This window comes from Penicillium nucicola (genome assembly GCF_028828085.1).
Source record: "Penicillium nucicola strain IBT 29836 chromosome Unknown utg000003l, whole genome shotgun sequence".
NCBI lineage: Eukaryota > Fungi > Ascomycota > Eurotiomycetes > Eurotiales > Aspergillaceae > Penicillium > Penicillium nucicola.
Window position 1 is genome coordinate 3,151,111 of NW_026643127.1, and position 25,855 is coordinate 3,176,965.

Sequence of the window (25,855 nt, forward strand, 5' to 3'; positions counted from 1 at the left end):
CTGTACATAACATACTGGACAATACATTCTCGATCTGAGGAAATCGACCATTTGGAGTGTAATCGTTGTATTGGAGGCTAAACAAAATATCCAAATGCTAGTTTGTGATGTACCAAGATGGTATATGTACGCAACGGCTATAACTGTGTCTTCCCCGACAAGCAATATCTCTGTACTCGACTCACACTCAGTGGAACTCGAATTCATAAAACACATACGGTGTGTACTCCGCACCACCCTCTCCACCAGCATGCATCTCACCAGGATCATCGCGCTGCACACGACCCTTCTTGTCACGCCCAAAGGCATTTCCAGCCAGATATGAGTACTTGTTCTCCAGGTTGGACTTGGCACGATCGGCCTGCTTAGAGGAAGGCGCCTTGAACAGAAACGGTCAGCAATTGTCCTGTCAAGCAAAGTCCCCAAATAAGCCAGTAAAAGGTCAAGGGAAAGGGAGGGGGGAAGGGCAGATACGTACTCGCACCAAAGCACAGATGAAATCCAACGGCAAGCCATACCGCAGGACCGTCTCGACAAACACCCTCAAAACCAAAATATGAATCCAAACCATGACAGCCTCACTCCAAGCCGTGCGACCAAGCCGCAATGTCTCGCCCCAGAGCTTGCGCTCATCACCACCAACCCGCTCGACCTCCTTGCGCTCCTCCTCTTTGCCACCCTCGACATACTTAAAGTCGCGCGGAATCCACTTCTGCTCACGGCATTTATGCACAAACTCGGCGCTGTGCTTCTTGAACGACGTCACGGCATACAGCGTGAACTCGCTGTCGGAGGCGACCAATTGCGCGGAGCGGGGAACCACCATCGGCGCGACAGTCTCGTAGGTCTTCAGGAAGTCTTTTACTAGTTGGGTTGGGACGGCGACCAGGTGGGTTTCGATGTATTCGGAGTCCTGGATGATGGACTTGGGGTCGATCACCGAGGCGAGGGACTTGGTTGAGAGGTTTCCTCTGTAGAGAGAGATGTGTTAGCTTGAGGTTTGGGCTATGTCGTGCTACTTATTCTTTTCCGGTCACGTACGTTTGTTTGCGTTGCAGCTGGGACAGGTTGTTCTTGACCTGGTTATATTGGGAGTACTTGAATCGGATATCGTTGTCGATACTGGCGGCTTCCTGTTGGAGACATGAACGGTCAGAACCAGAGTATGAGATGGGGTATGCGTGCGCAAATCATTGCTTACCTTGTGCAGCAAGTCGATCAGCTCGGCCAGCGGCTTATCAGCCCTGTATTTGACCTTGTTCCATTGGAAAGTCCGCAGGTATTGATCAACAGGCTCTGTAGAACACTCCAGTCAGCTCACCGACACGTCTCAAAACAAGCCAGTGTATAGCCAGCGCGGGCGAAATAAAAAAGCATGGAGGAAACATACTATCATTGACAACCTTCATGCTCTCAATCTGTGCCTCGTCGCCGTCGAGGATACTTTTCAAAGCATCGCCCACCTTTGCAACAACACCCTGGCATGAGGCCTCGAGCTTGGCCAGCTCATCTGCCTGTTGGACCAAGGCGTCTAGCGTGCCGATCTTGAACTCTGGGATCGGGAAGGAGGCCGCGGAGGCATTGTCCGGGGAGATGGTGGTTGAGATGGCTTGGAGGGCGTCGTCGCGGTGGTGCGAGGGAACGATAGAGTTCGGAAGGGAGAGGAGGAGGTATTGACTGGGTTTGGACATTGTTGCTAGATATTCATAGAGGGGTATCGGGGTATTGTATGTCAAGGGGCCCTCGTGGTGGCTTTGGTTTGGGGTTGAGAGCTCGGGTCGACGTAGGCGGTGGGTGCTTGGGCCACCTAACTATATTCAGCACTCCCTTGAGCTTCACTTGTGCTATGATTTATTTCTTGTCGGATCAATCTAGTTTATATGTGGAATGTGTATTCGTAATATCGTGGTGTCTTTGAAGTGCATGCACACATCTCATCTACTAAAGCATATCATTTGAACTGCCGGATCGAGATGCATAACGCTAGAAGACTAGCTAACGCTCGCTCAGGGTTGGAATAAACCAAAACACCAACATGGGAAAGGAGAGACATGAAGCACCCAAGGAAGAATAGAGAATTTTGAGTCCCGGAAGCAGCAAAGCTAATTGCGATGGGGTGTCGACTAACTTCGAACCTGCGGAATATGTAGGGAGAAAATGGAGGGGAAAAAAGGTAAGGGAAGAAAGGGATCACAGGGTATCTGTATCGAGCGTGCATTGCTGATCGTGAACCGAGTATGAAAAGAAAAGGGAACTGTAACGGTGGTATCTGTACAAAAAAGGCGAGCAGGCATTGAATCAAGGTAAAGCATGGGGATTTCGGAAAAGTTGTCAACACCGAACCACACCAAGGATTAAAATAAATCATAAGTGGCAGCGTGATCGTGAGAATAAAGGAAAACAATAGAGTAGAAGATAATGGCTTTAGCCTTGCATGCCCATGAAGATTTCCTGACAGTTCTCCACCAGGAACTTGAGGACATCGTTCTTCTTCTGGACATCAGTCATCTCGCGGGCAAGAGACTCAGGGCGCATGATGGTTGGCGCGAAGACCACAGCGACGTTCTGGCTGGTCATTAGGTTCTCCTCGTGACGCTCAACAACACGTCTAAGATGGAAGACGAGGAACTCCAGGACGTCACGGTGAACACGCGGCAACTCCAACAGACTCTTCTGCATAAGTTCAATGCGTCCCTGAGTGGAAGGGATCTCGACAGAGTCGATGATAAGTTCATACACGTCAAAGGTGACCAGCGGGTTAGGAAGCTTGCGGAAATACTGCTTCAAAGTAGAAGTGACAGCATGGATATCAAGGTCAGGGTCAGAGATATCGTAATCGAAGGGAGAGCGTTCAAAGCCTTCGCGAATAATTTGGATAGCGGAAGCGGCACCTGACTTGCGATAGATACCCTCCATGTCCATTCCTGATGAATTGGTTAGCTTTGATAGATCTACAAAGGTATAAACCAAGCATACCTCGGAGCTCAACTTCCTGAATACACCTGGTGACAATGGCGGGGATGATGCTTTTCTCGTGCTCCATGCGGGCCTCGAGCTCAACACCGAAGAGTGCTGGAGATTGTTAGCTGATACTATTAGGGCTGTCGAGGGCATTGGCAACATACCATCACTGGCAACTTCCGCCAACGCTGGCACACTGTCAGCTTGAGACATCTTTCCTCCCTGCTTGTGTCTCTGGTTTCCGAAAAATCCAAACCCTTGACGACTTGGATCTTGAGTCTGGGAACGTGGAAGACCACCGGCAGCTTCTCCTTCGGTACCCATGAGGGCTCCCTTGAGACCCTTCACACCCTTGGCAACATTCTGGCCACCCTTCTTCCAGTTGAACTTGCGGGGTTGTCCCTTACGAATACTAACAACCTGAGGGCCTGGAACGACTGTGGCGGTGGCAGGTTCGGATTCTTCTGCGATGTGCGCAGTTGAAATGGAGGGTTGGAGATCATTGTAGGCGGGCTTCAGAGCCTCAATGGAAGTTGTGGATTTCTCCTTGTTGTGAGAAATGCCTAGACCGTTGGATCGGGGTTGACCCTCGGTGGCCTTGTAGAGTTCTTGAATCTGATGAACAAGCTGGTTGTTGAGCTCAGCCAATTGTGCGTTCTTTGACGACAATTGCTCAAACTCCTGGAAGATCTTTTCTTTCTGACTGAGCATAGACTCAAGTTCCTCGGTGAGGTCATTGCGCTTCTGAATAAGTTCTTCGATCTGTGGGGAATAGGAATCCTTCAATTTTTGAATTGATTCGGCCAACTCCCGCAACACATGGTTTGAGAGTTTTCCAAGATCCAAAGGTCCACTACTTCCACCACGCTTTTCCGCTTCCATGTGATCGGTGAGGACAGTGAGCTCACGCAGGACAATCTCACGCTGGGCATCGAGGACTACCATAGTAGAGCGCTTCTCAGACAGCTCGGTGTTGACTTGCTTGACATTGGCCGTGGCACGAGTCGCTGCTTCCAACTCCGCGACGCGCTGGCGTTCCTTGCGCAATTCATTGCGGAGCCAGGAAATTTCCTCCGCCTGAGAACCTGCGGGACTCCCGATGCTGGCGCCAGCTTGGCTTCCATTGGCGGGAGACACGGGAGTCTTGATGTCTCTTGCTCCACGTAGACTCTTCTCGCTGTAACTACGACCATGGCGCACCGAGTTCGAAACACGACGCAAGAAGGATTCACTCTCTCGTCCAACAGGGTCATCGCCGCCAATGATTCGAGACAATTCTTCATCCATGGAGAAGTCACCACCGCTGTTGTAACGTAGCAAAGATGGCGAGCCCGCACCATCCAGTTGAGAGTGCGAATCGAGGGAAGATGTGTTCAATGGAGCGGGCTGAGGAGGTTGGAATGTATCACTCCGCAGCATTGGGGAGTCTCCATATTGCGACGAGGCAGGAGATGATCCGACCTCCTTTCTAGGAAGCTGATGGTGTCTGCCTTCAAGAGAATCACCCCGCTTGGGCAAATGGGGGAGATTGGAGGGCTGGGAGCGGGCAGAGTCCATAGAGCCATTATCGTGGAGACGTCGAAGTTCGTTCGATGGACGAGCCGGTGCTGAAGTGATGCTGTCTAAGGGAACCTGTCGTTTTGTCTCACTAGAGGCTTCCTTTGATCCGATACTACCGGGACTGGTGGCTTCGGAGAAGTTACTGATTTCTCTGAAGCTGATAGGGATGTCGGTGGAATTGCGCTTGGAGCTCGACCGTGCAGGCCGAGATGAATCAGCGGTCTGTGGAGGTCTGTCGTTGGAGACACTGTCACTTCGTTCCCAGCCCTTCTCCTGGTAGGCAATGTGAGGAGACGGGTTTTCGGAAGAGGCACGAGACTGAGGCTCTTGGAGATATTCACGTTCGTCGTGAGAGGCCCTATGCGATGATTCACCCGATCTGACTTGACTGAAATAGTCACGGGGAGGCTCTTGTCGTGTTTGCGAATGTCCACGAGAAGAACGACCTTCTGCAGAAGGATCAAAGGCGAGAGGGATCAGTAGTTCACCACCGTCTGCATCAGTATTCCGCACCATTGACTGCCGACTGCTTCGGTATGTGCTAGATGGGAGAATGAGATTATCTAGAGGCAAGATTAGTGAAGGTTCACATAACTGGTAGCTGTCCAATCAAGTCCAGTATTGCAAGCTATTCAAGGCCACAACTGAGCGGCGAATAGATGCAATGCTCAATAGCTCCCGGGAATTGAATAGCGGAATGAATATATTCTCGCTTACCATTGTCTGCTGCCAAGTTTGAAGCCGAGCTCTCCGGCCTCTCATTCGCATCCGGTGTTCCCACCATTCGGCCAGGATCCGGCGTCATTCCCTCCTGGTATTCACTCGGTGTTTCATCCATGATTGAGGCCTCCTCCATGCTTGGAGGCAAGGAGGGCAATGACTTATCCAACTTCACATTAGGCCCGGTTGGCTTCTTAGTAGTGGCGCCGGCTTTTCGTTTTCTTCGTCTCGCCATTAAAGACTCATGACAATCCATACAAAAGATTCCTTGTGAGGTACGCGCATAACGGAGGTTCTCAATCTTCTTCTTGCAGTTTCGACATCTGAAGCATTGAGCGCAGAAAGCCTGATCTCCAGTCAAGATGGCCAAATCTTCAATCTTGTTGTTGCAGGAGCTGCAGCTGTACGTGCAGTTGCTGCAGATAAGGGATCCATCGCCTAACAAGAGGAGGTGTGCGTCTGAGTCGAGGAGGGTGCTGCAGGTGCTGCAACGAAAACAATCGATATGCCACCTGTTTCCAGCTGTTACTAGTTAGCAGTCTGTAGATCAAACACCGCAATCCAATACTCACCAAGCTCAAAGGCTTTCCCCTCTTCTAGTGTCTACCGATCTTGTCAGCCAGGTCCTCATCCATCCTCACGTATATTGCTCACCTCTCCACAGCCCTTGCATGGGTAGGACTCATCCTGCTCCATGGGAGAGTCTGGATAGCTCTGGGTGTCCATCTTGAAACCCCTTGGTTAATTCACAGCAACTGTTGACAATCGTTCCCACGTTTCACAGCCAATTCCAACACTGGACACTCAATCACGTTCCACAGACGTGTAAACCGGCGATTCGTGGTCGCAACGGTGCATGTGCAGCTGCTCGATGCTTGCGAGCGCACGGCGATAGAGATATTGGGGATGGAAATTGGCGGCGCAGATTTGGAGGGGGGGACTCGACAGGGGGGGCTGAAAGAATGGGCAAGTGGCTGAATCTGCAGACTGCTGAGGCGTTAATCAAAACGTGATCCAGCTCTAGGCTTAAGCGTGAGACACCCGGTCTGGTCGAGGCAATAAGGCTGATGACACCTCGAGACCAGGGTCATAATGGCTCACGGGCCAGGGGTGTTTCGACGTACCTGGCTCTTGCAAGCCGTGCTACAGGGCCGTTTCAGATAGATAGGCGCGGGTGTTGCGCTTGTCGAGCAAGCGAATGCGGGCTGCCCCTCGCGGGCACTGGGAAGTAATTTGGAGATAACCGGACAAGCTCCCGAGACTAAAAGGAAATGAGATCCGAGAAAGGAATAAACGACAGAAAGACAGAAAGAGAGAAAACCCCAAGAAATGAAGTTGAGATGATAGGGGTGGGGGGGGGGGGGGGATTAAAGGAGGAAAGACCAAAAAGGGAAGAAGGTTGGCGGCAGAATCTACGGTCAATGTTCATGTCTTTCCTTTCCTCTCTCTCTTTTCTCCTCTCTTCTCTAGACTCTCCACTTGCTCCTGGGATTCTCTATCTTTTGCTTCCCCTTTGTGCCTGTCTGTACGTGTACCCAAATGCTCTATGTATACGTGTACAGTGGACGCCTAGAACGTGCGGGCCTTCAATCTCCTCCAGACAGCCAATGAGCGCTCCCTGGTCGTTTACAACTGATGTAACTGATTTGATTCCAAGGGGCATTGTGCTTGTCAAATACTCTAAAAGAAAGTACTTTTTGCCAACACATCAACGCCTCCATCCTGCAGGGGAAACCCCGAATCACAACAGTTCAGCTCTCCAGATCTACAGTGCACCCCTGGCCCCATCGCCTGTTCCACCTAAGCTCAACTCTTTCAAATTGCGTGTCACAGATCCCTGGGGCTGAATTCAATCTTGGGAGTTTATTAATATTCCCGGACTCCTTCATCTCAGCTTTGGCCCGCTGTTTCAGTATTGTGAAACGCCGGTATCACGTGGCCGTAGATCATATTGCAAGGGGCTTGTCTCTTATATTAGCCGGTAAGCAGGCCGTGTGGATGGTGAATGGACTGTAGACGGTTGAACAAACGACTACAGTATATTGTCTATAACCCTGCATTTCTTTTGCATTTCTTTATCCGCCCACTACATCACTATGCACTGACACCGACGTGGTCTCCCCCGATGTAGCCCATACTGAGCCTACGGGGCTCTTTGCCTATCTTGCACTCACAGACCACACTGCTCGGAACACCAAACTCTAAGGCTAATTTAGGAACTCTCGGGGTTTGCATCAAAAGGGGTCTATTTCAGGCTAGTTTCACACTATATCCAAATCATATCGGAGATTTGATCTGATCCAAGAGATGATACCATGTTAACCAGGAGAAGGGAACAGCCAAGATCGCAACGGAGAGAGAGAGGTAGGACTGGAGTGAAGATACGTTCATTGCACACCCTATCCTCATATCCAACCAACTATGTTAGCATAGACCAAGAATCGCATGCCACAATTTTGATCCATCCGGGATCCACCTGCAACTATCAATCTGGTGGATCAAGGGATGATCAATGGAGACACGAGCTATAAGTTCATGCAGAGTCTCCCATCTCCTCATTGCGGTAGCTAAGCAATAGGCCTGGTTCCCACTAGCTACTAAGTTATAGTGACTGTATTGTATAGTCGAGGCCAATATAACCACCTCTAGTTCATGCATTACCCCCTGTCCACACCGCCAAGGGTGGAGACTAACACGCGTGAGCCCATCAAATCGCTCGAGCTCCAAAGCTTCGTATCACGTCCATTCATCTATAGCCCCCTCTGTGGTCACCCGCGCCAATCGCCATGTCTGAGCAAAGGAAAAGGTCAAGCCACACAAAGAGCCGCTCGGGCTGTATGACATGCAGGTAAGTACAGTAACATAAGTTCCGTTTCTTCATGTCCCTTGCTACATGGCGAACAGGACCAATCCCCGGGGCATCTGCTGATACTCACCAATTGCGGAACAGAATCCGACACAAAAAATGCGACGAAACGAAGCCCAATTGTCGCCAATGTACCTCGACGGGAAGGATATGTGATGGATATGTTCAATTGCCCGATAAACGAACGCGAGCTTGGAGGGAGCAGACCATATGCCAAGCAGAGACTCTGGAACCCAAAGGAAAGGCTCTTTACCGACGCATAACACCTTCTGTATCTATTCTGGCTCCCCCGATCAAAGCTAGCCAGATAGGTCACACCTGGAGTGAACGTTGGTATTTGGAACTATTCGCCAAACTCACCGTGCACCAATGCTCGGAATATTTCGAAGACGTTTTCTGGTGCAATTTTATTCACCAAGTTCTTGAAACTCAGCCTGCAGCTCGATATGCAGCCATGTCCTTTGCAGTCCGGCATTGGCAATATCAGCTAGAAGGGCTCAGGCAGACCACTGATGACAAAAGCATCTTAGCTTTACAGTATTCGTCCAAGTCAATTTCGTATCTTCGAAACAGCTTGATTCGTGATACATCCGACCGTGCACATAGAGAGACAGTCCTTGTCACTTGTTTGATCTTGACCATGCTTGCACTATATGAGAACGATACAGTTGCTGCTAGCCGTCACTTTAATTCTGGATTTAAACTGTTCCGGTATTGGGAAGCTGTGGATTATGATAGTAACTCAAATGGTCGGGCTTTGAAGCAGGCATTTGTTCAGCTGCACTTGAACTATATGACTTCCAATAATCCTAGATTGTTCGTTGACAACCAACGCCTGGTTTCTCCTCAATCTGCCGATATCTCTGCCCATAGGCCTCCGAGAGACTATATAAAGATAAGAGCTGAGCAATTTTTGGGTGTCATTCCGCAAGTAGCCATGACATGTTATCCTCATGGTGGATTCTGTATTGGACCTGCGAGCTTGGCTCTTAGGCCTGGCACACCACCTCTTTTGTGCGTGCTTCGATTGTGGAGAAGTCAACTCAAGACTTTCTCGACGCAAAAAAGCGTTCTTTCGGAGTTTGATCATTATGTTCTCATTTTAATGGAATTATGGACTGTGACCATCAATGTCAAGTTGACTGTCTGTGATAGCTATGAATCACTTGAAGTGAGATATGATGATTATAATGAGCAGTTTCGGGCCGTGGTCGAAATGGCGAGATCACTGCTGCAAGAAAGCTCGAGCAAGGTCTTGCCGGCGACTATCATTCAATCCTCTCTTGTGCCTGCTCTTCTCTGGTGTGGAATGAAGTGCCGTGATTCTTTAATACGAGCCGACATTGTGCGGCTTATTGATGAAATCAAGGGGCAGAATACCACGATATCTGCATTTTTGATGGCATTAAAGAAGGTTATTCAATATGAATCGGGTGATGTGAAGCTGGGAGAACAAATCCCAGAGACAGCTCGTCTTGCTTCTGTGAAGCTCAACATTATACCGGGTCAAGAGAAGGTTGACCTGTGGTATCGCACATCTGCGTTGGACCCCCACCTAATTGATGATGATTTATGGCTATATAATAGCATATCCGTTTAGATGATCGAGATATGGAGTTATAGATGAGCCCGCCATACAGTAGAACCGAATCAAGAATCAAAGTGAAGAAAAGCGATGAGCATGCTTATATATTGAATATATTATACGACTTGAACAAGCTCAATATTTAGTTCCTCGGGCCCTATCTTTCATCGTACCATCAAAAGAAAATATTCAAAATACATTGGCGAGAAATTTAATAGAACAAAAAAGAAGCTCTGAGCCTCGAAGCGCCACTGGTGGCCGTAGCTGAAGTAGCCTCGGAGGCAGACCGGACCAGTGAAGCATTTGTCATCGCAGTAGTTGATGATGATGATGATGTCGTAGAGGCAGCCGCTTTGGTACTAATTGGACTGGTTGACATTGAAACCTCAACGATATCGGTCTTTGTCGAGCTTGTCGAACTTGTGCCAACAGAGCTCACATTGCTTCCACCATCACCGCATTGGACCACAGTTTCCCAGCCACCAGCAAAGGTCTCCTCCCAGTACGATGACTGATTACCCAGAGCAAAATAGGAGAAAAAGTATCCCGAGCCAGGCTGCTCGTGCGCATTCTGGAAAAACTTGACGGCACACTCGTCGCTACATGGGAAGTCGGTTCTGGCCCAATCCTCGCTGCTGGGATAGGTCAAGTAGCAGTAATCAGAGCTGCGAATGTATCAGCGCATGCACCCTGAGCATACCACCATTTATCGAACTCACCCGCTCGTGGCACAAGCTTGGCCGTATTTGTACTGGAAAACCTCGCCCGCGGTGGCTACGGCAGCCTCATAGATATATTTATTCCCGCTAGCAAGTCCGGCTCGATCGCCATCCTTGCTGCATGCAGTATTGACGTTCTTCAGATATTGAGATAATGAATCTTTGCATGTCGATGTGCACATAGCTTGCAAGTCCGACGATTGCGGGTCGAAATCGGGATCCATAGACGCCACAATCTTGAGGAGGGTATCATCACAGTCGATGTCAGCGCTGTAGGCGTCCTTGCAAGCCTGTGAAGTCGTGTCCGCCAAGTCCTTGGTTGTGTAGTCCCAACTAGGACCAGACGTATCGAGGCTGAAGGTAGCAGTCGCCTGGCCCAACGCAGCAGATAGCGCGAAGAGGCGCAAGATCGTCGTGGCGGAGGTCATTTCACTAAAAGGTCGAAAAAAACAAGAACAAATGGAGTAAAATTATAGTTATTCCTAATAAATGAGAAATGAGAGACGAGAGGTGGGAAGTGAAACAAGTTTTTTTGAAAGAACGAAAAGACTGCACAAGTTATTCAGGGTCAAACTTTAAGCTTTCAGGGAAACAAGGACTTATAAGCGAGGTTTTAGTCTAGATCTAGAGATATTTAATGGTCCCCAAATTTTCAGGGGTTTTCGGCCTTTAAGCCTCAAGATCCACAACGTGAAGAAATCCGATAGGTTCCTAGGGTCAACTTATTATGAAAGTGATTTGGTTCCTAGAAAAGAACATCAATTACACCGACTACCAAGAATTCAACAAATAAATTTCGGAGCCAGTTCAATGACCGCTGCTGCATAGGGGGCGTGAAAGCTTGAGCCCTGTTCGATTGCCGCTAACCAGCTCTATACTAGGCGTTTGCTCGGTGGCGGCTTTTGCAAACCCTGCAACCTCATGTTGGGTCAAGGGGCCGGAGCTTCCGATAGGACATCAAGGGCCGATAATTCCCAAGAACGTCCCGTGGAATGCTATTAGAAGCCGTCTGGTCTATAACTTACCTTAATAAAACACAATTAGTCAAGCGAAAATGTATCGCTGCTAGTTTCGAACTTGAACAGGGTCCTTGTCTCCAGGCTTACTCATGGAACCGTTTGTTTGTAGAAAGAGAAAGGATATAAGGAGTGATCGAAAACAAAATACTATAACAGGTGAATGGCTAGCACATCAAATCATTTTGGGATACCTTACTCTACTCAGCACGAAGCCTAGAAAGTCCAGGAAATAGAGGGTGAGATATTGCAGTGACGCTGTGAGCTATAGGTCTCCATAAGAGCACCGAAATAGATAAATAAAAAGCTGACAAGCCGGGAATCCTTAAAAGAGCTGCAGTAGCAAAATCGCCGTCTGTATGTGGTTCAAGACCTAAAAAGCGTCAATCCTTTGAACTTGGCACAATATGTATCTTGCCACTCAGCCATCCACACCCTACTACGCATGTTCAATTGGCGATCAAGAAGATCTTAATCTAGGTACTAACTACTTGACCAAAAAGCAACTTTACTTGATGAATTTAGGCTTATTTTTACAACCAAAAAGCTACGATAGCCTCGCGATAAACACGAAGGTGAAGCCTCACTGTGCTAAACATCATCCGATATATATCTCACCAACGCGTCGGTTTGAGGAATCGAGAATTCAGATGGAATATCTCGACTTTACTTTTTACTATCAAGGATGAGAGATAAAGTGAAAATGTGATTTGCATTGTTGTCAAATATTCGACAATAATTTCATATATAAACATAAATGCTCGCCAACATGATGCATATTCAAACATTTCCAGCTGGCCACTCGACACAACAGTGACCTAGCATGACAAAGCAAAAGAAAATCGTCAAAAGTCATGAAGATATGTACACACGCTACATGCTATACATTATACAGATGAGGTGGCATTTGCAGCAAATGCCATTTAGAGGCGGTGCTGAACAGGCGACTCAGGAGCCGGAATGGAGGCAGTAATCTTCTCAATGGGCTCATCCCACTGCAAGATACGAGCCATCTTGTTATATGAGTCAATACCACGGCGGGCGTGATCGGCAGGAACAAAGGGATCAGTTTCACCCAAGGTACGGCTAAATAGCTCGAGAGAAACCCAGCCACGGAAACCGAGATCTTCGAAGAAAACGCGTGCAACATCCAGAATAGGGAGATAGCCGCCGCGAGACTCCTCGAAGGGGAAGAGACGAGCGTTGCGAGACCAGTTCATACGCACGGGGTTGCCGGCAACGTAGAAGGGGTGCTTCTCATCCAGAGGAGCAGAGAGACGCTCACCATCAACGAGCTGAACGTAGAAGATCTTGGCGGGGTCAATGTTGGCAGTGCGGAGACGTTCCAAGGATGCAGCCAGATCAGCAGCCGCGTTGGGGGTACGACCAGTGGGACAAGCAGGGTCAGCGTAGACACGACCGGCAATGTTGAACGAGTCCAAGCAGAGACCAAAGTTAGGACGGTCAACATCACGGACAATCTCCCATGAAGCTTCCCAGGTATCAACATGATCACCCCAGCAGAGAGCCTCGTACACAAAGCGGAAGCCAGCACCAGCGCCCAGATCAGCCAGACGCTGGAGATCGCGAACAATGACGGCGCGGTCACCAGTTGTGCGTGCAGCTCCAGTCTGGGGATCCGGACCGAGGAAGTTGGAGGGGACTTGGATCATGTCTGTGCCCAGCGCCCGCGCCAGGGTGAACCACTTGGGAAGCTTCTCGTTCACGAGACGGTCTGACTCGGCCCGGTCGATGAGGCCTTCGTACATGGAGAACGGCTGCAGGCAGATGATGGTCATGCCGAGACGTTCGCACATCCGCCGTGTTGACTTGGCAGCTTCGAGGTGATCTCCGTTGAAAACGCGCTGGGCATAGCAGTCCAGGTCGTCAAAAAATAGTTCGATGCCTTCAAAGCCGTGGGCTGCGGCTTGCATCAGTTTGCCGGGAAGGTCGTGGACCCAGGGCCGGCCCAGGGACATAGAGGCAATGCCGGGACGGTTGAAAGCCATATTTTAAAGTAGTGTGAATGTGGTGAGACTGTGACAGGGTCTTTTTATAGATCGAAGTAGGCGAGGTCTGGGTGAATCTTCAGACTAGGTCAGGATGAGAGTAGATTTCGTAGAGGGGAAGTTACAAAAGGGAAGATATTAAGTTAAAGATAAATGAAGGATATTAGGGCTAAGAAGAAGAGATAACGAAACATTATCCCCTCGAATTGTTCTGCCTTTTCCCCCGTTGGAGGCGCGTAAGATCACAAGCGGCTAAGCGTTGTGCCCGGAACGTTTACCCGCTCAACGTTCCCCACTCGGAACTCCGCCATTCCCAGGCTGCGGATTTTTCTTTAGAAATGCAGAGTCGCTGGTCCCTGACATTACTATTACTGTATTTCCGTAGGCTCCGCCAAGTCAACTCCGAGGCCCCGAGTCGGACGCGGTTCAGGGTCCGCAATGTCCGGGGCAATGACACATTTTCCGGGGTACTCATGCACACAAAAACCCCCGGATTGAACTTCCACTTGACACCACCTTGCAAAAAAAATCGATTCGGCCAAGCTACTATATAATATCCGACCAGAATGTCCGTTAAAGTTGCAATCATTGGCGCTGGCCTCATCGGCCCCCGCCACGCGAAATCCGTCCTCTCAAACCCATCTACCGACCTTGCAGCCCTGGTGGACCCAATGCCAGCAGGCGAAGCAATCGCAAAAGAGCTCAACACAAACTACTATCCAACAGTGGCATCTTTACTCGCTTCTCCCAACCGCCCAGACGCAGCGATCGTCTGCACACCAAACCACACCCACGTCCCTGTCGCGAAAGAACTACTAGCAGGCGGCGTCCACGTTCTCCTCGAGAAGCCAGTAAGCGACACCTTGGAAACAGGCCGCTCGCTCCTGGAGTATGCCAGCGCCCCCGAGCGTGCGCACCTCAAACTCCTCGTCGGCCACCACCGACGCTTCAACCCCTACGTGCGAGCCACAAAGTCGATCCTAGACTCGGGCTCCCTAGGCCGCCCCATTGCCGTGAATGGACTCTGGACCCTCTACAAGCCAGATGCCTACTTTGCGCCCCCAACAGACTGGCGTGCCTCCAACGACCGCGGCGGCGGCGTAATCCCCATCAACCTCGTCCACGACATCGACCTCATGCACCACCTCTTCGGCCCAATCACCCGCGTCACGGCGGAAAAGACCCTCCCCCAACGCCCCAGTCCACCGCACAATGCCGACGAGGGCGCAGCCTTGACAATGCGCTTTGCATCTGGCGTTGTTGGCACATTCCTTATCTGCGACGCCACGCCCTCGCCGCACAATTTCGAAACCGGGACTGGTGAAAACCCTCTCATTCCTCGCTCGGTTACTGGTGGTGATTCGGACTTTTACCGTATCTTTGGATCGGAGGCTTCGCTTAGTGTGCCTGACATGACGCGTTGGAGTTATGATGGGCGGGCTGAGAAGAGTTGGAATCATGAGTTGACTGTTGATCACATTGAGCTGCCTGATGAAGCTTGGCCGTTTGATTTGCAGCTGGCGCATTTTGTTGATGTTATCCGTGGTACGGCTGAGCCTAGTTGCTCTGGTGAGGAGGGGTTGAGGGCTTTGATTGTTTGTGAGGCTGTTCAGAAGGCTATGCGGTCAGGTCAGCCTGTTGATATTAATGTGGATTTGCTTGCGAAATGAGATGGAATGGTAAAGTCATGCTTAAGGCGAGTTCTTTTTTCATTTTCTTCATCTATTCATTTTTGGTTGTTTGAAAAGTTTACAATGATTGATGTAAAGATAAAAAAAGGGTATATTCATTGAACAACATATACAACCAGGCGCTGGTTGCATCTTTGCACTCTTGTGCAGTGTATATATAAAACCAGGCGGCCCCAGAAGAAGGCACGCCCTATTCAACCAAGACATATCGAATCCAAGGACAGACACAGTCCGGTCCGACTCAAACGACCAAATCATACCAATCTACGCAAGACATCATCAAACATGAGAGTGAAAGAAAAGAATCATCAAGTTCAAGCAAACTTTGCCTGAGTCGCCTCAACCGAAGCATGCTCAACCTGCTCATCGGCAATCTTGCCAACAGAGATACCGGACTCCTCAACATCGTGACGGAAGCGAGCTTCGTCATCACGAAGTTGAGCAATCATTTGTCCGTGTGCGCGCCAGACAGGCTTGATATCGAAGAGCTGGTCCATGCTCTCAAGGGGAATACCCTTTGTCTCAGGGACGAGGAAGTACACAAAGACGATGGAACACATCATCAGCGACGCGAAGAAGAAGTACACGCCATATCCCATGGCTGTGAACATCTGCGGGGTGAAGCGCGAGATGAGGAAGTTCCACAACCAGTTTGAGGCGGCAGCGCAGGCTTGAGCGAGGGAACGCATGTTGGGGTCGAACATTTCCTGTTGGGGATGTTAGCTTATAGACAAGGTATGCTTGGGTAATATATCGTAGGATACTTACAGAGTTGAGGACCCAGGGGGTTCCGTTCCAGGTGGGGGTGTAGAAAACTGTCCACAGGTAGAAGAAGAACATGGCTGCGATACCGCCGCCGCTGAGAGTATCGCTGGCGTTTTCCTCTGGCTTGGCGATCTTGATGTAGGCACCGACGATCCAGAGACAGACGGAACCACCTGCGGCACCGACGAGGAGGAGGTTTCGGCGACCGACGTGGTCGATCAGCCAGAGGAGCCAGATAAAGGTGACGACAGTCTTGACAACACCGAAGATACCGGTGGTGAAGAGACTGGTGTTGGTACCACGGACACCGATCTAGAAAATTGTTAGCGCGATTCACTAAGAACATAAAAGCTATAAGATGAGATGAACTTACCGACTTGAAAACTGTTGGACTGTAGTAATTGATGGCGTTGATGCCAGAGCCATTCTGCCAGAAGAAGAGAGCGCTTCCGAGGAACAGGCGCCACATGACCTTCTTGTTAGTTCCAGCAGCCTTGAAAGGCTTCCAGAAACCGATACCGATGCTGCGGCGCTGCTCCTCTAGGGCCTGGTCAATGGCACCAATTTCCTCGATCATGTAGATGTCATCAGCAGGCAACTGGCGCACCCAGCAGAGGTTCTTAATAGCCTCCTCACGGCGACCACGACCAAATAGCCATCGGGGCGACTCGCGGATAAAGACAGCACCAATGATAAGCAGACCAGCAGGGATCAGTTGAACAGCGAAGGGGATGATCCACTGCTTATGAGAAGGAGCCAAAGTTTCGGAGACACCGAACTAGTAACACGATGTTAGTAGAGAACACAACCCATATAAGACAATGACAACTCACGTTAATCCAGAAACCAACAAGACCACCAACTTGCCAACCGAGCTCATAAACACCAACCAATCTACCACGAATAGCAGGCGGTGCTAATTCAGAAATATAGATAGGAGTGATGTTAGAGCCAGCTCCGACACCCAGACCAGCAAGGACACGACCCGCATAAAGCAGACCAAGACCACGATCACCATTGACACCAAGCATAAGACCAGCACCAAGAATGAAAATCAAACCAGCACACAACAAACCGATCCTGCGGCCCCAGAAGTGTCCGATCGGGTACGCGAGAAACGCGCCGAAGAAGGCACCGGCCTGGTAGCAGGAAACGATATTGGCACTGATGAGATTCTGGGTAGCCTTGGACATGCTTTCAAAAGCGAACTCGGTCTTGAACGACTCAAGGGCGAGGGTTGTGCCGATGAAGGCACTGTCGTAGCCGATCATGCATGATGTGCATGAGGCTACTGCTGCCAGGAGGTAGACTTTCCAGTTGTAGACTGCCTTTGGGGTTGGCCGATCTTCGACCAGCTTTAGGATAGACATGGTGGCGGGTCAATATGATATAATAGAATAGGAGAAAAGAATTGAGTGTGTGAATATTGCAAAAGGAGATCTTGATCTTAACCCAGTGCTAGATGCAGAGAGGTAGGAAGACCTTCGACCTGAGGGTAGGCGAACTACCACGTGTAAGGTGAGGGAAGTGATGTGCAGGGGGTGAGTGTGTGAAGTGAAGTGAGGAAGAAAGAAGAGGGAAGGAGGTTGAAATAAATAGACGAGCCCACGCCACGTTTTTTAGGACCCAACTAGCGACGATGGGCCACGAGCTAAATTAGCTTTAGCCCCGGATTGTCGATTTGCCCGTGGAAGAGAGAGAAAAGAGAAACCTGGGGTTGTGGGAAGGGGACAAAATCGTGGAGGTGTGGAGGCGGAGAAAGATATAGCGCAGATTAGCTTTGAGAAAAAGAGACTATTCGCCAAGGAGCGGCAAAACGAATACTCTTCAGTGAGGGAGAGCAGTACGAGGAAGATTTGGCTTTTTTTGCCTCTTGGCGTTGTGGCTTTTTGGCTTTTTTTTTTCATAGCAGAGACTAACTCTGACTCCCAAGGCTTGGATTTGGCACTAAGAGAAAATGCGCCGTTTGGTTGGACGATGTGGATCCGGGGAAGAGTCTCGTGACTTGTATAGTTCTGGCCGTCTGGGGCTCTCTGGGGTACCCCGGGGGCAATGCCAATGCACGTCCCAAGACTTGGGCCCAGATTGAGACCGAAATAGCGAAAATAGTACACATTTGATTGGCAGGTATGGAATGGAGCCATGTGCAAGCGAGGGTGGGAACGGCCAATGACTGTTTGAGGCAATGGAGTGGCGGGGAAAAGCGCTTCCCCGGTGGTTCTGGGCAGTGCTGGGCAGTCCTCGGCAGCCCCTGCGAACAATCTGTCACTGGCGTCTCACCCGGACACTTAATTTGGGTGCCGTGGCTAGTCCAACCTTTGTTGTAACTGTTGTTCTCTGATTGGCTTGATTGGACCTACTGCGAGTCATTGTTGACTCCCCATGGGGTGAGTGTATGAGGCTGGGGGAAAGCGTTCAGCCCTAGGGATGGATAGTGGCGCACGCATCAAGTATGTCTACAGTCAAGTCAATGCAAAGGAAAAACGAGGAGAATACATCTGAATGACACAACCCCTTCATGTAGAATACCAAACCCCGGTTAGTAATTCAAGAGTCCCCCGAGGCCGGGTGTCCAAGCGGGAGATCGGATACCGCAGCGGAGTGGGGAAGAAGTGGGAAGGAGCAAAATGTTTCTCCGCCCACGGCTCAATATTTTCCGACTTCATTTTGTGTTATAACATAACCCCTCCCCCTCTACACAGATCGACTGTACACACCGACAGATCTTTTCAAAATCAATCCATCATGTCCGTCGAAATCAACCAAACACCAGAGGAGCCCATCTCCATCCCATCCCACCTTGATGGCGTCGCCTACCTCTACGGTCACCCTCTCCTCAACTCCCTCTCTCCCCCTCTCCACCAAACAGTCTACAATGCCCTCGGCCTGAACTGGACTCAAATCCCCCTGTCCAGCGTGACAGGCACATCAGAGACCTACCCCCCACCCTACACGAAGTCACCCCCAATTGAGAAATACCTGGCCTCAATCAAATCCAACCCTAAATTCGTCGGTTCGTCCGTGACAATGCCCCACAAGGTCGCAATCATGCCTCACCTCGACGACCTGACCGAGCATGCCCGCCAAGCCGGCGCCTGCAACACCATCTTCCTGCGCAACGACCCTGTCACCGGTGAACGCCAGTACGTCGGCACTAACACCGACTGCGACGGTATTCGCGAAGCCCTCACTCAGAACGCGCCCGATGCCTCGCGCTTCCGCGGTCGTCCCGCTCTCATCATTGGAGGTGGCGGTACCGCCCGTACCGCTATCTACGTTATGCGCCGCTGGCTCGGCTCCAGCGCGATCTACATCGTCAACCGTGATGCCGATGAGGTCGCCGCCATCGTGGCCGAAGACCGCGCACGCAACCCGGACCCTAAGGCCCAGGCCCCGCTTATCCCTGTCACTGACGCTGCCGAGGCTGCCCGTCTCGAGGCTCCTGCTGCTATCGTCTCTGGTATCCCCAACTACCCTCCCAAGTCTCCCGAGGAGTTGAATGCCCGTGCGGTCGTTCAGGCTTTCCTTGGCACTGCTGCCAATGCGGAGAAGCAGCAGGGTGTTATCCTTGAGATGTGTTACCACCCTAACCCCTGGACTGAGATTGCTCAGTTGGCTTCTACTGGTGGTTGGAAGGTGATCCTTGGTTCCGAGGCTCTGATCTGGCAGGGTCTCGAGCAGGCACGCCTTTGGACTGGCAAGGATATTATTGGTACTCCTGGGCTTGTGCAGCAGGTTAAAGATATCGTTAACAAGTCTATCGCTGAGCGGTCGACTAACAAGTCCAGCCTTTGAGTGTGATGACTTTTAAGACTTTTGATATCCTTGTTTCTTTACTATTTATGACTGTATATAGCGTGAAATAGTTGCATGGGCTACACAGGTATATAGATGGCGTCAGTTCCGGAATATATGTCACTAGATCTATCATAAATTGTCTCATGCTTGGTATGTAATGTATCGTGTTATGCCAAAATAAAAACGTTCACGTTCACGCTCCCGGTCGTGAATAGTCCAGGTTGCGGACACGGCGCCAAACTTCACGTACTGTGCGCTCTTGTGTCTCGCGGCCTGTCTCGGTGGCGGAAGGACCAGCCGGTCTGGAGCTCGTTAGTCAATTTTCTGGAAGTGAAACGAGCTGGAATTATGGAAGACATACCTAATGGCCAGGTACAACCGACTTCCCAACTTAACATCCTCAATCGGACAGGTAGCCTCATTTTCGGGAGGATTAGCAGTAGTCATAAGACCACCAGCTTCCAAAAGAATCGCAACACCAGCAGCGATATCCCTAGAAAGCAATCAGTCAAACCAGAAAAGCCAACAAAGGGGGGGTGGAAATAAACTAACCACTCCCAACAGCCTCCCTCCCACCATATATCGAAAGACCCCATAGCAACATAAGCCAAATCAAGCGTCGCACTACCCAAGCTGCGCATGCCATGCACCATACCACCACGCCCATTCCGACTACCCAGCTCAGCAGCCATATTAACAAAACTTTCGATCTTGCGATGCATATTGCCATCAGGGATATCGCGGCGGTCCTTGCCCCACTCGCAGGAGAAGATACACTGCGAAGGCGCGTTGGCTGGCATGGGCGGGATTGGGTTATGCATTAAGGGCAGGCGCCGCGTCTCGTTTAGCCAGGCGCCCCGGCCGGGGCAGGCAGACCATAGTTGATCGGTGAAGGGGGCGTAGATCACGCCGATTGTTGGACGGTTGTTTACCACGAAGCCGATTGAGACACAGAACATTGGGAAAATGTGTGTGTAGTTTACCGTTCCTTTTTCCATTGTTAGATTTTTGGTTTTGGGGGTAAATTAAGATTGACCAAGTTTACCGTCTAATGGGTCGATGCACCATGTTGGATCGTTGTCGATTAGGTAGTCGCGCGACTGGCCTTTGGCGTATGTTTCTTCACCGAGGAATCTGAAGTTTATCAATATTGAATGCTTTTGTTTGATCTTGTTTCGCTAGAACTGACTTGTGAGTGGGGTATTTAGCTTGCAAAGCCGATCGAATAAATACTTCGACGTCTGGAGGGGGGTAGTTAGCTTTGTATCCCCCGGTCTTCCTGCCGACGTCTTGGAATACCTTCGTCTGTCTGTGTGACAATATCCACCGAGTTTTCTTTTTCCTCAAATGTTTGAGCGACTCCGTTTGCGTTGTCAATGCGCTGATCTACGCGGTCCATGAGCATCTTGCCGGCCTTACGGCCCAGGTCAATTGCGAAGGCGTAGATCTCGTCATACTCCTGTTGGGAGAAGATTACGGTCATGATGGGTGTTATGGCGTGTTGCTCAATTATCGACGTAGAATATGTGTATAAGAGGAGAAGTGAGAGGGGAAGCTACTTGAGTCACCCGGTGAAAATTGGAGGTCAGAGGAACCGCCACTAGCCGGGGCTTATCGAGAAGTATCCACTAAGGCTCCGGGCGGGCGGTTTGGAGTATAAACTGGCGAACTGGTTACTATTTACTACATGCCAACAGTATTCGATATTGACTGAGAGTCGATAAACGAATTGTGATGCATGGATGCACCTTTCATACTGGGCGACGTCTAAGTGGAATATCATATCCAAGGTATCCGCCACGTTCTCCCCGCAAATCGACCAGCCCAGAGTCCAACGGTCTTCTGATTTGTAACACGGCTAAAGATAGCTCAATCGCTTAGAGAAAACAAAAGAGGAATCTAAGCCTCAAACAAATCTCAGCCCCGGTCACGTTCATGCGTAGTGTGGGGGGATCCATCTGGGTACTCGGTCAGCCGGGGTATGGACAAGAGCTCCCACACTCGCACCCAAACTCCCCACAATCAGGATGGAATTCGAAAGAAAATGAGATCATCCGAATACAAGCCCCGACACTAACATTGCAATGTTACAATACTGTACAGTGTACGGAGTAGACCCCTCCAATTCTCCGAGTTCTCCACCAAAAGTCCGCGGCAGATTACTCACCCGAGGCAAAATGCGGAGGCAAAAGTCTATACCGAATAACGAAGCACATATTATACATTTGCAACATATCCCACTTCCATCACGACTGAATCCAATTCCCGTCCAACCCCCCCAAAATACCATACTCAACTACCATCTACCACCCACCAGCCACCAAAATGCCCAAATCAATCCTCCTCATCAACGGCCCAAACCTCAACCTCCTGGGCACTCGCGAGCCCCACATCTACGGCCACACGACTCTATCAGACGTTGAGAACAGCAGCCGCGATGTCGCAGCCAGCCACAACGCAAGTCTAGAGTCTTTCCAGTCAAACCACGAAGGCGCAATCGTGGATCGCATCCAAGCAGCGCGCGGCAAGGTCGACGGCATCATCATCAACCCAGGTGCCTACACGCATACATCCGTCGCGATCCGGGATGCGTTGCTGGGAATTGAGGTTCCTTTCATCGAGCTCCATGTGAGCAATGTTCATGCCCGTGAGCCGTTTAGACATCATTCCTACTTTAGTGATAAGGCTGCTGGCATTATTGTTGGACTTGGAGTCCATGGGTATAAGGTTGCTGTTGAGCATGTTTGTTTGAATTTCAAGGAGTTGGAGAAGGCTGGGCTTAAGTCTGCTCTTTGAGTTGGTTAAAGTTGGCGAGAACTGGCAAAATTGACTGTATATACTTGTTCGGTGATGGCTTTTATGAATAGATATGATTTGATCAAGTGATGTATTGATATTGGTACATACTTTGCTTAGCCACGCTGTTTGGGTAAGATACTATGTGTTCTGGTAAGAAAGGTGGTTCTGTCCATACCTTAGGACAGCTCCATCGAGTTCTATCAGGTGTGTGAAAAGTGCTTCAATGATTGACATGAACCACGACGTCGAGCTAATTAAGAGAGAGGCCGGCCAGCGGCACAGGTGGTCCCGTAATATCTCGACAATTGAGTGGTAGATTCGAGACAATCATCGTTTGGGCGTTCCGGACATGCCCAACGACTGCGACTCTCGCCGTACACCCGGTGGGGTTCCATTGCCTGGTATTTGCTGCGTCTGCGCAAGCAGGAACGGCTCAATCTGACCCGAGAAGGAGTAAAGCTCTGGGATCCCGGCATCTGAGACGAAGCCTAGGTTCTGCATGAACTCCGGCTGATTATCAGCTCTGTACGAAAGGTGTGTCAGCAATCATATGATGGAACGTTGAATAAGAACGACATACTTCTCGGCACCATCCAAGGATGCTAACTCGTCAAATAATGCATCGAGATCGGGGGCAATTCGCCTGCGTGGCGGGCCGTATCCATCCATGTCGACGAAAGGACCCAGACCCATTGATGGATCCTGATATGCTGCTGGGTGGTATTGTGTAGGGTATGGAGGAGAAAGATCAGGAAGCATGGCTGTGCCATTCTGAGGCTTGGGAGGAGCCGAGGTATGATGGCGAAGTCCGCTGGCGAGCGCTCCGTCCATATGTCCCTGTTGCGGAGGTACATCTGGACCACCACCGACAGTCGCTAATGAAGATGTAGATGTAGGAAGAAGTGATACATCTTCAATATGCTGTGTAGCCCGTAGCCAAGGCGTGGAGATGAATGAGTCGCTAGGAGCAGATGTAGGATGTGCGTTGGATGGAAGGGGAGGTCCGTCTGCAGGAGGCATGTGATGTGAAGGAGTGCCCACTGAGATGGAAGAAGGCATAGTGATATCCCCATTTACAGAAATTTCCATTTGTTGCGAAACAGCAGGAGATGCACCGCTGACCTGTGGTCTGTGTGGCATAGGCTGATTTGCCGCTTGTCGGTCAGATATGTTCCATAATACAGAAAGATGAGAGGAGAAAGTATGAATCTTGTTCCGCAAACCCATATCCAGATCAGAAGGAACCTCTCTAGACAGAGAGCGCGGAAGACCGAATCGAAGCATCATGCCAAAGGTTGGCGCAGTGGCCGCGAAACTGTAGGTATCCATGTAAAGCTGAAGCAGCTGGAGTAGCCGGTTCACACTCTCTGCCGCGCGAGCTTTGTGTGGTGGTTCCGCGATGTTCTGATCAGCTTCCCGAATGGCTATTTGAGAGCTTAACGCGATGACAACACTTTCATAAGTTATTTCCAGACTGAAGATATGTGGAGATGCCAGTTTGATAGGACGGCTCTGTAAGTCCACGCGATAGCTTTTAGGAACAGACGTTGTCCAACGATGCAAGTGCAGTTCCAGTGTTTCAAGCTGCGACCGAGAAATAGTCGGGTCATTTTTGCAACAGCAAAGATCATTAAGAATGGACACCAAACCGACAAGACGATTGAAAGTGCTGAGTGCATGAAGCGGTCCGCGCTGCATTGAAGCACGAGAGGCCTGGGGAGGCCGTAACCCAGTCTGATCTTCCCATGGATGCCATTCCTCGAGTCCATCCTCGTTGATGGATCCTACCCTTGCCAAGTCTGCCCTCCTCAATGAAGGACATTGTGAAGTTTGTTCAGCAATAAGAGTCTCAAGAACAAAGCAGCCCAGGAAGACGTGTTTAGCTCGGCCAAGCTGCTTGTCTTGGCCAGGTGCCCTTGAAGATGATGAATAGCAAGGCTGATCAAGACCTAGTGCGTGGGAGATTCGCACGGCTTGACCGACAAGCATCCATGACCCAGTCCATTCCTGTTGGCCAAATTTGACCAGACCCAGGATTAACAAGGCTTGAACATGACCGATCTCATGCGGACCACTTTCAGATGGGATGAGTTGTCGAGCAATGTTGTACATTTTTGAAGGGCTCATGTGGGAGTTGGTTTGTTCGTCGGCTTGTCGGGTCGCTGCGATCGAGGCATCCTGCAGCGATGCGAGGGTGAGAACAGCCCACAAGGCTGCATGCTCGCCAGATCCCGGGGCGAGACGTGACACGTATACATCACCTTCGGTATATTGAAAGGCAGTTCGTAAAATATCGTGTTTTTCTAATATGGGAAACCAACATTGCGTGTAAGAAAAGTAGATGTCGAAAAGGGGCCATGCGTTGTAAGGAAGTCGAAGTGGTGTTTTCATCAGCGATCGAGAGTCTTCGAGGGCAGAAGAGAGAGCGTAGGGCGGTGATAAATCTTCCGTCGAGATTGTTTGAACAGAAGAGTCGCGCATGGGACGGGCGCCGATGTTCTTCATCGATGGCATGCCAATTGCTGTCCGAGAGGGTGATACACCTGGTAATGGAGTCTCGCGTGCTTCCATTCCTTCTGGCATCTGCCATTCTTGAGCTTCAGCAGAGGCAAGAATTCCATCGACATCTAAAGGTGTTTCCCCCTCGCTGTAGGCTTGGAGGTTTCGCTCCCTTTCCTCTTCGGGTTGCTCAAGGACGACCAGTATTCGCTCAATGTCTCGGAGAACGGTGCTGTTTTTGAAGGAAGACAGTAACGTGTCGGAGCCCTCTGCTTCCTTGCCCATAGTGGCCAAGTGACTCGGAAGGTTGATTGATCGCATTAAAGCCCGCATCACATCCTCACTGCCTTGTATCCGTTGGAACACCAGCCCCCAGAGTAATTCGAGGGATCGAATGTACCCTGTGGGCAAGCCTCTTTTCTTCGGATTGGCTTTGTATGTACAAGGACGACAGAGCGATGCACAAGTCGAGCATATTGGCTGTATTCCGTCGCACTTGTCCTTTTTCGAGCGGCAGCTGTCACAGGCCCGGGAGACTCGCTGACGCTTCGGTTCGCCCATCGCCTTCCCATCTTCGTCGGGGTCAGTCGCTCGTCGTTTCGATTTGCCGCCCGCGCCAGTGGCTTGGCGCGTTTCGGCGCTCATGGTGATTGAAATCGCGATCCACCTATATGGTTCGGTCGCATGTTCCTGCAGCGTGATCGTATGACGAGATGAATCTTTTGCCGACGGCGGCAGCACGGACGAACCGGCCTCTACGCCATAAATCTAGCCCCACTAGCGTGATTTGAAGATAACCGAGGGCGTTGCAATGGCGTGCACGAGGTGAAGTTGTGAAGGTGAACAGTGCAGGCAAGTTTGTTCCGG

The 25,855-nt window shown here is 50.3% G+C and overlaps 11 protein-coding genes across 11 annotated transcripts; 4 read left to right on the forward strand and 7 right to left on the reverse strand.

Moving 5' to 3' along the window:
* Positions 1–187: 187 nt before the first annotated feature.
* Positions 188–1,691, reverse strand: N7511_004750 (H(+)-transporting V1 sector ATPase subunit C; the record flags this gene model as incomplete). The annotated part of the gene is made up of 5 exons (XM_057127175.1): positions 188–379; positions 479–971; positions 1,042–1,133; positions 1,202–1,296; positions 1,391–1,691. 5 exons carry the CDS (start codon positions 1,689–1,691, stop codon positions 188–190), a joined length of 1,173 nt encoding a protein of 390 aa, XP_056986065.1.
* A 733-nt stretch (positions 1,692–2,424) lies between these two features.
* N7511_004751 (uncharacterized protein) lies at positions 2,425–5,967 on the reverse strand (the record flags this gene model as incomplete). Its single annotated transcript, XM_057127176.1, has 6 exons — positions 2,425–2,924; positions 2,977–3,072; positions 3,126–5,084; positions 5,239–5,763; positions 5,814–5,844; positions 5,896–5,967. The coding sequence occupies 6 exons, from the start codon at positions 5,965–5,967 to the stop codon at positions 2,425–2,427; spliced, it is 3,183 nt and encodes a 1,060-aa protein (XP_056986066.1).
* Positions 5,968–9,212: 3,245 nt separating this feature from the next.
* Positions 9,213–9,707, forward strand: N7511_004752 (uncharacterized protein; the record flags this gene model as incomplete). The annotated part of the gene is made up of 1 exon (XM_057127177.1): positions 9,213–9,707. One exon carries the CDS (start codon positions 9,213–9,215, stop codon positions 9,705–9,707), a length of 495 nt encoding a protein of 164 aa, XP_056986067.1.
* A 196-nt stretch (positions 9,708–9,903) lies between these two features.
* Positions 9,904–10,839, reverse strand: N7511_004753 (uncharacterized protein; the record flags this gene model as incomplete). Its single annotated transcript, XM_057127178.1, has 2 exons — positions 9,904–10,357; positions 10,412–10,839. 2 exons carry the CDS (start codon positions 10,837–10,839, stop codon positions 9,904–9,906), a joined length of 882 nt encoding a protein of 293 aa, XP_056986068.1.
* A 1,511-nt stretch (positions 10,840–12,350) lies between these two features.
* On the reverse strand, positions 12,351–13,436 carry N7511_004754 (sugar phosphate isomerase/epimerase family protein; the record flags this gene model as incomplete). The annotated part of the gene is made up of 1 exon (XM_057127179.1): positions 12,351–13,436. One exon carries the CDS (start codon positions 13,434–13,436, stop codon positions 12,351–12,353), a length of 1,086 nt encoding a protein of 361 aa, XP_056986069.1.
* Positions 13,437–14,002: 566 nt separating this feature from the next.
* Positions 14,003–15,106, forward strand: N7511_004755 (Gfo/Idh/MocA family protein; the record flags this gene model as incomplete). The annotated part of the gene is made up of 1 exon (XM_057127180.1): positions 14,003–15,106. One exon carries the CDS (start codon positions 14,003–14,005, stop codon positions 15,104–15,106), a length of 1,104 nt encoding a protein of 367 aa, XP_056986070.1.
* A 335-nt stretch (positions 15,107–15,441) lies between these two features.
* N7511_004756 (sugar porter family MFS transporter) lies at positions 15,442–17,262 on the reverse strand (the record flags this gene model as incomplete). The annotated part of the gene is made up of 4 exons (XM_057127181.1): positions 15,442–15,834; positions 15,896–16,204; positions 16,266–16,670; positions 16,726–17,262. 4 exons carry the CDS (start codon positions 17,260–17,262, stop codon positions 15,442–15,444), a joined length of 1,644 nt encoding a protein of 547 aa, XP_056986071.1.
* Positions 17,263–18,637: 1,375 nt separating this feature from the next.
* N7511_004757 (shikimate dehydrogenase family protein) lies at positions 18,638–19,687 on the forward strand (the record flags this gene model as incomplete). The annotated part of the gene is made up of 1 exon (XM_057127182.1): positions 18,638–19,687. One exon carries the CDS (start codon positions 18,638–18,640, stop codon positions 19,685–19,687), a length of 1,050 nt encoding a protein of 349 aa, XP_056986072.1.
* Positions 19,688–19,883: 196 nt separating this feature from the next.
* On the reverse strand, positions 19,884–21,173 carry N7511_004758 (inositol monophosphatase family protein; the record flags this gene model as incomplete). Its single annotated transcript, XM_057127183.1, has 6 exons — positions 19,884–19,992; positions 20,052–20,183; positions 20,243–20,678; positions 20,736–20,824; positions 20,880–20,931; positions 20,990–21,173. 6 exons carry the CDS (start codon positions 21,171–21,173, stop codon positions 19,884–19,886), a joined length of 1,002 nt encoding a protein of 333 aa, XP_056986073.1.
* Positions 21,174–22,015: 842 nt separating this feature from the next.
* On the forward strand, positions 22,016–22,486 carry N7511_004759 (type II 3-dehydroquinate dehydratase; the record flags this gene model as incomplete). Its single annotated transcript, XM_057127184.1, has 1 exon — positions 22,016–22,486. The coding sequence occupies one exon, from the start codon at positions 22,016–22,018 to the stop codon at positions 22,484–22,486; it is 471 nt and encodes a 156-aa protein (XP_056986074.1).
* A 330-nt stretch (positions 22,487–22,816) lies between these two features.
* On the reverse strand, positions 22,817–25,633 carry N7511_004760 (putative C6 transcription factor QutA; the record flags this gene model as incomplete). The annotated part of the gene is made up of 2 exons (XM_057127185.1): positions 22,817–23,012; positions 23,070–25,633. The coding sequence occupies 2 exons, from the start codon at positions 25,631–25,633 to the stop codon at positions 22,817–22,819; spliced, it is 2,760 nt and encodes a 919-aa protein (XP_056986075.1).
* Positions 25,634–25,855: the final 222 nt, after the last annotated feature.